Raw genomic sequence first — 9,148 nt, 5'->3', positions numbered from 1 at the left:
CCACCATATCCAGATTGCCTTTTTCTTTCCAACTGAACAGAGAGTGTGAACAAGGCTTTGGGCTACTCTCGTGTTTGGGTTTCATTTACCCTTGTCAGAAGATCAAGGACTCCTGAGCTTGGCAATTTCCATGATGCCTTGGAGAGACTACACGTGTCTGGGGAATATCAAAGGCCTATGTACAACCTACACCCCCCGAAATCTGAAAAGAATCTTTGCTGTTCCCACCTCAGAAAAGTGATATGGGCTTTTGGGTAAGAAGGTACACAAGTTATAGGTGTAGAGGCCTTAAGCCCTCATGTATTTTGAAGTGATTCCATTAGTGGATGAAGCCATCATAATGATGATGATGATGATAGATTGTCAGGTGTCCAGCAGATATCCATGGGGTAGATGTTAGCTTAATTTGGAATCTGATGGAATATGGAAAAAGTCCACCCATTTTATAGGTCTGTGAAACTTTCCCTTTAACCCAGGTTAAATGACAGGAATTCTTCATTTGTTTAGCAACCAGTCAAATACAGGTTGAGCCACATCTAGTTTAGGGTTGTTGTTGCTTAAAAAAAAAACAGGCCCAAAGAAGGGTAAACCCAACCCTTGGACCCATAGTTTTGAGAAATGCAGATCTGAGGCCCTGTGCATCAAACTAGATTTTAGAGGTCCTAATACACCAACAGCCAATTGTGTGGTAAAATCTAGAATATACTGATGTGTCCTAGACTATTCTAATATATCATATGGTATGAATGAACCTTTAGAAGTTCATTTAGACTAGCTTTCGCTTGTAACATTTTTTTAAAGGAAATATTACTATGACAGACGACAGATGTAACTTCCACCAATGCTTCCCACCCCCACACCTTGTCTAGGCCATCTTTAAGGGGTTTCCTCTTTGGACTTCATGCCAGCTGCTCATGGAACAACATTTCGCACCATGCCATGTCAGTCACGAGACTAAAGAAGATAGAAGAACTGGGCGGCCAGCCAATCAGCTGTCACCACAGTTGGCCTGGCAACTGCATGGCGAGTGGAGAAGTAAGGAAGGCAGCTTGACTTTCTCCTCCTCCCCCTGCTAATCATTCACTTTAAATTAGAACGGTAACAAAAACAATATGTGGCAGCTCTTTATGTACCCAAGTACTAAAAGGTAAGCTTGTGCTGTGACACTTTTTGTTGACGCTGCTCATTTTGTAGTGTATTTGTGCCTTTATTTATTGAATACAGCGGTACCTTGGGTTAAGTACTTAATTTGTTCCGGAGGCCCATTCTTAACCTGAAACTGTTCTTAACCTGAAGCACCACTTTAGCTAATGGGGCCTCCTGCTGCCGCTGCGCCGCCGGAGCACGATTTCTGTTCTCATCCTGAAGCAAAATTTTTAACCCGAGGTACTATTTCTGGGTTGGCGGAGTCTGTAACCTGAAGCGTATGTAACATGAGGTACCACTGTATCTTCTTGGTGTCTGTCATCTTTTAAATGGGAAGCTTTCAGATAGCCATAATAATAACTGTGCCTCATAGGCATTTGGTGAAGGTGAAACCCTTCAAAGTGCTTAGCTGTTGGCATTATAAATGTTAAACATGAAGTTTGCGAGGAAGATTTACACAGTATGTGGAAACTTCAGGTCAATCTGTCTATCCAGAATTGGTATACATATTCCAGTAATAGTCCATATGGAGCATCAATGCAACTTATCAGGATGCGACGGAGGAAGGGCAGGACATTTCTGAGGCTGGGGCTGCATGGGCACAGCAATAGGAATGCCACTGGTGTGCCCACAGTGCCCAGACCCCACTGAAACCCCAACCCCAGCCCTGTCCAGCTAAGCTGCAGTGATGAGGCGATGGAAGGCGACTCTGCCTCAACACACAGGCTGCTACTAGTATATTCCCTGCCTGTATTCTTTGCCCATTTTCCTTCCTATTTTAGATTTTGTGATTTTGTTGTGTTCACGCAAGACCTTGGGAACTGTTTGGACTTATTTGCTGATGGAAGAAAGTTGTTGCATGAACTGGATGGAAGCATAGGATGGCTGCTTGCAGTATAATCAGGTGCAGCTTTCCCTAACATGGTGGCTTCCATTTCCTAATACAGTCGTACCTTGGATCCCAAACGCCTTGCAAGTCGAATGTTTTGACTCCTGAACACCACAAACCCAGAAGTGAGTGTTCTGGTTTGTAAACGTTCTTTGGAACCTGAACATCTGACGGGGCTTCTGTGGCTTCAGATTAGCTGTAGGAGCTTCCTGCAGCCAATCAGAAGCCACGCTTTGGTTTCTGAACATTTTGGAAGTCGAATGGACTTCTGGAACAGTTTGTGTTCAACTTCCAAGGTACAACTGGAATCTGTAACATAGAACTGACTTTTTTTTGGCGTTGCCATGTCTTCTTTAATTCTCAATTTCTTTCTACATATAAACTTAAATTTATTTCATCTTCAAACCAAGCTTTCTTTAATGTTTCTCCTGTGGGAGCACTTGTGATGATGAAGAACATTATTTGTCATGAGCTGGAATGAATGCCAGGCACAGTCTCAGGTAAATATGAAAAACGACACCTTTGAACCATCTGTGTTATTTATATCGGTTCTATGTTGGAATATTGCTAAGATAGGTCCTCTCTCAACTCTCATTTATGCTGTCAGATAGGGTCAAACTGATGTAGAAGCAGTAATTAGATAGAACTTTGTGCATAGTTATGCAGGAATCCTAAAATCACATACACATGCAAGCTCAAAGATGGCCTTTATGTATACCAAAGCTTTGCATAGCAGCCTTAAAGTATTTTCATTATGCCAAGTGGAGCAGAACTGTGAAACTCTAAATTACTGGGTGACAAAACAGGCACAATTGTGGCAACAAATTTTCAGCTGGACCACCCAAATGGATCTTAAGATGCCATGCTGCTAGACCAGAACCCCACAACCCCATCCTGGCCCCATTGTATGCTGTGCAGTGGCAATCATTTGTCACAACGTCTATAGTTATAGCAGGAAAGGGCTGGAGTTCAGTGGTAGAAAACATCCAGTGCCTACAGAAGGTGCAAGGTTCAATCTCTGGTCTCTCCAGGTAGGAATAAAAAAAGATTTCCATCTGAAACTCTGGAGAGCTGTTGCTTATTGATGTAGATATTTCTGAACTCGATGGCGTAAAGCAATGCCCTATGGTCCAGCATTAAGCCTAGACTGATGGAAAGGTTCAAGGACATTCCCAGGACTCTTAGGGTTGGGGAACCTGTTGCTGGGCTCCATTTTCCCTTCCCCCTGACCATTAGACATGCTGGGTGGAGCAAATGGGAGTTGGAGCTGAAGTTCAAAACTTATGGAAAATTAGAGGGTCTCCACTCCTGCCTTAACCCAGTGTTGGAACCCTCCAATGTATTCATGTTTGGAAGTAAGTAGTATTTGTTTTAGTAGTGCTTACCTTTCTAAGTTTATGATTGTATCCATAAACTCACTCCTATCTGCTACAACTGTGGGGTGCAACGGGGAGAAGGGAGGAGAAAACCAGAGTGTGCAACCAGACCACTGACCTATCAGTTTTCAGAAATTTAATTTCAGAAGTGTTTACAGTCGAGGGGTAGCTGGCCAGGCATGTATACAGTTTACAGGCACTCATTTCATTATTTCTCCTTGAAAAATATATTCTCCTTTTCTACAACAAAATGGCACTTATTGCTAAATAAGTCCTAATGCATTTCTAATTGTCACAGATAACTCCTACGCAGAAGAGAACACTCATAGACTAAGCAATTTGGTTTCTTGGTTTTTTAAAAGATATTTGCGAAGTACATTGCTGGTACTTCCAAAACCAATTCATTTGTTTTCTATCTGGACAATGTAATACTGCTGCATGTCAAAGACTTCTGCATATCCTGTGAAGGATGGAGATCAGGAGGGGTGTCCTACCTTGGACAGAATTAGCAAGGAAATGGCGGCTGGCAGGGACAGGGGTAAAGAGACAGAGAATGGTAAATGCTAGATGAACCCGGAATATTAGATGCTGTGCTTTGGACTAATCATTTGGGACATGTCAAGTTGATCAATTCAGATTACATCTAGCTCTTAAACATGAGTTGGTCCCTCTAGCGGTGCTGTCAGACTAATAGCAATGCTAAGAAAGATGTCTTCTCTTCAGAGATGAAGCAAGCAATATCCAGGCAGAGCAGAACTTTTTGCCCCTCCTTCCTTCATGACGCTGAATTCCATTCTCAGCTCCTTTAGCAGGATTAACCCTTAGCTTACTAAGGAAGAGATACGGTGCGCAGTGCTTGGGCTTTTCTTCTGCTCAGTATTAATTTCCTCCATAAAGTATTTTTTTCTAAACAGAGTCAAACCATACTGCTGAGTATCAACAGGGTTGCCATTTGGCTATTTTTGAGTGATGCAGCATTGCCTCATGACTTTCTAAGGAGCTTATATTTGGCATCAAGAAATGGGCAATTGAAAGTGCAGCACAATTCTAGATGTGTCTTTCCAGGGGTATGAGATGACTCTCAGGGTCCCTTCCAGCTCTTCAATTCTATGACTCTATGATTTCAGTGAAGGTTGCAAACTAACTCGAAGAAATAAAATTTTACCCAGCTCTTTGTTGAGGAGATTGCGGTGGTATACACTCCCTTGAAGCAGACTTGTGAGGAGAGAAAATGGCTGATTTTATCACACAAGACAACTCCCTCAACTCCCTCACAAGTATCTCAGCCTTTAAACTGGAGCCTTATGCTAGACCTTCACAACAACAAAGGTATGTTCACAGGTGCATCTGCTACTTAGAAGTTTTGAATCCAGATCTCTCCCCCCCTTTGTGAGTTTCTATGACATCTTGATTGAAATTTGGAAGTTCAGCCAGATGTTACGGTGGGCAGGAGGCATATCTGGCTCATATATGGGATGTTTTTCTACTTTACACACCACATACTTATGTTTTACATCGGTGTCTTCCTTTGTTAAACATATTGGTACAAACAGTTTGTTATTATGAGGTCACACAGTTGTCTTGTTTTATCAGAACACAACACAGCTGTTTTACTATGTTCACAAATGTTACCACAATGCCCACAACTGCCTTTTCCTTTAAATTTGATATTTGGCTTTGAAATAACACACATAATCTAGATAAGGTTCTTACAAATGATTGTTATCGACTGCTTTGGGGGAGTATCCAGTTATTATTTATTTTATGCAATTTTCTTACACGCTTTCCCACAATTGTTTCCCTAAATGTGTGCAAAGAAAAGGTCACAAGTGCACCTTAATCTGCTTATCTTCCTCTCCCCTATCTTCATAGCCCTGACACACTCAATCCAAGCACTGTCTATCTGGCTTTACATTTAAAGTAACTACCTCAAAATAGAAAGAACCCTCCAATGTCTGAGGGCATTAATCATACATCGCTGCTGGCATCCATTCCATTGCAAAAGGATGGCCCTGTCTCTGATCTTTGCTTTCATTACAAGAACTTCTGGGCTGTAGATGTTCCTTGTCTATCTTGAACAATTTCTAAACATATCCTCCTACATAACTGCTAGCTATAAGCTATGGGCATGATCCAGCTGAAGTCAAGCACTTTTTGGTCTCATTGGAGAGGTTCAGTTACTTGGTTAACTTATGTTAACCATACAGGGGAAGGTTGTAGCTCAGTTGTGGAGCATCACCTACAGTATGCATGCAGAAGGTCCCAGGTTCATTCCCTGCCATTTCCAAGTAGGTTTGGGAGAGACCTCTGTCTATAATACCAGAAGGTCATTGTCAGTCCATGTGGACAATACTGAGGTAGATGGACTATGGGTCTAAGGCAGTTTTCTGTGTCTCTGTTGAACACAGTGTGATTTTAAAGTGCCTAATTTTGACTTAGTCATGCTCCATGATTCTAAGAAGGTGGGACTGAAAGGCACTGCTTATGGTACATTTTAAACTCAATTAGAGTTCAAAGTGAGAAGCATTGCCTCAGCAAAGGGTGGAACATGGGTACACAAAAACTGCTCATGATAAAGGTAAAGGACCTCTGGATGGTTAAGTCCAGTTAAAGGCAACTATGGGGCTGTGGTGCTCATCTCGCTTTTCAGATTGAGGGAGCTGACGTTTGTCCTCAGACAGTTTTCCAGGTCATGTGGCCAGCATGACTAAACTGCTTCTGGCACAACGGGACATCGTGACGGAAACTAGAGTGCACGGAAACACCATTTACCTTCCTGCCACAGTGGTATCCATTTCTCTACTTGCACTAGTGTGCTTTTGAACTGCTAGGTTGGCAGAAGCTGGGACACAGCATTGGGAGCTCACCCCGTTGCATGGATTCGAACCGCCGACCTTCCGATCGGCAAGCCCAAGAGGCTCAGTGGTTTAGACCACAGCGCCACCCGCTCCGTGCTCGTGACAAAGAGGGCCAAGTGTACAATAGTGATGAAACATGTTGTACCTTAAAAGAGCACTGGTGAAATGTGCATATTTCAGACATAGGAGACACCAACACAAAGAATTTGGGGACGTATCAGCATCTGGAAAGCAACGGAAGTGGCATTTATGCATATAAATGGGTGTTTTCAGCTCCAAAAGCATTTCTCCCTCACATCTGAAAAATGTCCTCCATAAAGTCAGGGGTCATTCTGGAATGGCACCCTGCCAAGTGCAAGGGTCTGGCTCTGGAAGGGAATATTGCTTTCTGCATCTTTTGCACAGGTGGAGGGAGGGATCCTGCCTTATTTTTAAAGTTCCTAAAAATAGTTAAGTGTTGTAGAATAATAAGTAAAAACCAAATGGTCCTCCCTGCAGTCTCTGCATGCCAATAACACCAGTGTGACAGGCACAGCGTGAGTTACAATCTTAAGATTCATTACAGGGCTCCTTTTCATCAGGCACCAAACTGGAGTAGTGTGTTGCAGAAAGCTTAGTGTGTGTGCAGCCACTAGACATTTGCTCCCGCTGCTTAAAATAGAACGTCTAACTGCGATGGATTAATCTTCCTTTGGCTCTGGTTTTGCTTAGATTACTGTAGCTGCTACTGTCTGAAATACCGCTGTACAATACAAGTATTTCACATAAGTCACTTAACATACTGTGTGCAAAGACCATGTATCTCTTCTGAATCTGCCAACCTTATATATATATATATATATCTATATGACAGAGGAAGAGGTTCAGCTGTGTTTGTAACAATTTCATTAAGCATTTTCAAGGTCAGATCCACAGTCCAGCTAAGGTGAAATAGTAGGATTTTAAGCCATTGTAGTCCTATTGACGTTAATGGGACTAAATTGGTTTAAGTGCAGAAACTTCAGCATAATAATTGGGAATGTAGATTGATCTTGTTAGTTGCCTCCATTAAATTAAAGCTTTATGTCAGATAATGGCATTATACGAAACAAACAAACAAACACCCGAAGAACATTAAGCTGCAGTCATGGAATCTTCTTTTTCTATGCATTGCAGACCTGGGGATCTTCCCAAAGTGCTTTGAGTCTTTTGAATTGTGCTGAATTTTAGTGGTTGGTGATAAACTGATAGTGATTTGAGCAGGGTCAGGAACTTGTGGACCGCCAGACATTGTTGGACTGCACCTCCCATAACTCCTGACTACTGGCCATGTCGGCTGCAGATGATGGAAGACAGATATAAATTACAGCTGAGAGGCCTTTAAAAAATCTCTTCTTAAATCATCTCAGTTTAGGGTTGAGCAGAGATGTGGCAAAGTTTGCTGATGACTCCAGATTGTGCAGAGTGGTGAGGAAAAAAAGTGATTGTGAGGAGTTCCAAAAGGATCTCTCAAAACTTGGTAAATGGGCATTAAAATGGCAGATGTGATTCAATGTAAACATGTGTAAATAATTATAAATAATAATAATAATAATAATAATAATAATAATAATAATAATAATAATATTCCTATACCCTGCCCATCTGGTCGGGCCTCCCCAGCCACTCTGGGTGGCTTCCAACAGAATATTAAAAACACAATAAAACATCAAACATTAAAAACTTCCCTAAACAGGCCTGCCTTCAGATGTCTTCAAAAAGTCAGATAGTTGTTTATTTCCTTGACATCTGATGGGAGGGCGTTCCACATAGCGGGTGCCACTACTGAGAAGGCCCTCTGCCTGGTTCCGTGTAACCTCACTTCTCACAGTGAGGGAACCGCCAGAAGGCCGTCGGCGCTGGACCTCAGTGTCTGGGCAAAATGATCAGGGTGGAGATGCTCCTTCAGGTATACTAGGCCAAGTAAATTTGAGCAAAATATTCCCAACTTCACAATACTCTTATGGGGTCTGAACTGGTGGTGACTTGCCAGGAAATAGATCTTGTATATGGCTCAATGAAACTGTCAAACTAGTGTGTGTTAGCTGTGAAAATGATAAATTCCAGGGATTATTGGGAAACCTACATTCTCTTAGTGACAACAGTAGAACCTGGGGTCTTCCAAAGAAGTTGAAGGTTGGAAGATGTACTTCTTCGGCCAGCACATAGTTAAATTTAAGCCTATCCAGTTATTTATGCATCATTATTGTTGTTGTTGTTTTTTAAACCATTTTAGCTGCTTCCATTATATGTTTGTAAATTACCTTGATACATATGTAGATTCAGTTGTAGTAGCAGTAGTAGTATTAATAAATTCACATGCACACGATAGAGAAATGACCAACTTAGATGACTTTAAAAGGGGATTAGAAAAAAAATCATGGAGCTTAAGGCTGCCCATGGCTTCTAGCCATGATGATTGTGTATTACCTCCAGTAGGAGGGCCAGTATGTCTCTGAATGCTAGATTCTGTGGAGCCCAACTGGGGAGGAGGCTGTTGCGCTCATGTCCTGCTTGCAGGTTTCCTATAGGTATCTGGTTGGCCACAGTGAGGACAGTATGCTGGAATAGATGGGCATTTGGTTTGGTCCAGCAGGGCTTTTCTGAAGAGCCCACGGGCAGTGTTCAACTAGTTCAGCCCACCAGGGCAAGGATTTCTGCTTCCCCTCTCTTCTCCTCCTGCACATACTCTCATCAGATATACGACAGAGGGCTGGAAGAACCTGAGAACAGATTTAGGGTGTTGCAGGAAGGAGGGAAGAGAGGGAGAGAACATTCCCTTATGCAAGCAGAAATACTTGCACTGTCCGTGGAGCTCTACTTTGGATACAACCCAAGGGGTGTCATTTACAGTGGCGTAG

At 42.3% G+C, this 9,148-nt stretch overlaps 1 protein-coding gene across 1 annotated transcript in view; it reads left to right on the top strand.

The window, feature by feature from the left end:
- The first annotated feature begins 1,098 nt into the window (after positions 1 to 1,098).
- LOC309356321 (uncharacterized protein) overlaps positions 1,099 to 9,148 on the top strand; it is a 258,701-nt gene continuing 250,651 nt past the window's right edge. Inside the window, exons 1-3 of the mRNA XM_081887753.1 lie at positions 1,099 to 1,147; positions 2,446 to 2,535; positions 4,581 to 4,740. Coding sequence (XP_081743879.1) covers positions 2,503 to 2,535; positions 4,581 to 4,740 — 193 coding nt within the window. The 5' untranslated portion in view covers positions 1,099 to 1,147; positions 2,446 to 2,502. The remainder of the gene's footprint in view (positions 1,148 to 2,445; positions 2,536 to 4,580; positions 4,741 to 9,148) is intronic.

The sequence above is a fragment of the Podarcis melisellensis genome (assembly GCF_964234715.1).
Source record: "Podarcis melisellensis genome assembly, chromosome: 1".
In the NCBI taxonomy this organism is placed as follows: domain Eukaryota; kingdom Metazoa; phylum Chordata; class Lepidosauria; order Squamata; family Lacertidae; genus Podarcis; species Podarcis melisellensis.
The sequence above is the reverse complement of the archived record's forward strand: the minus strand, read 5'-3'. Positions and strand labels throughout refer to the sequence as shown.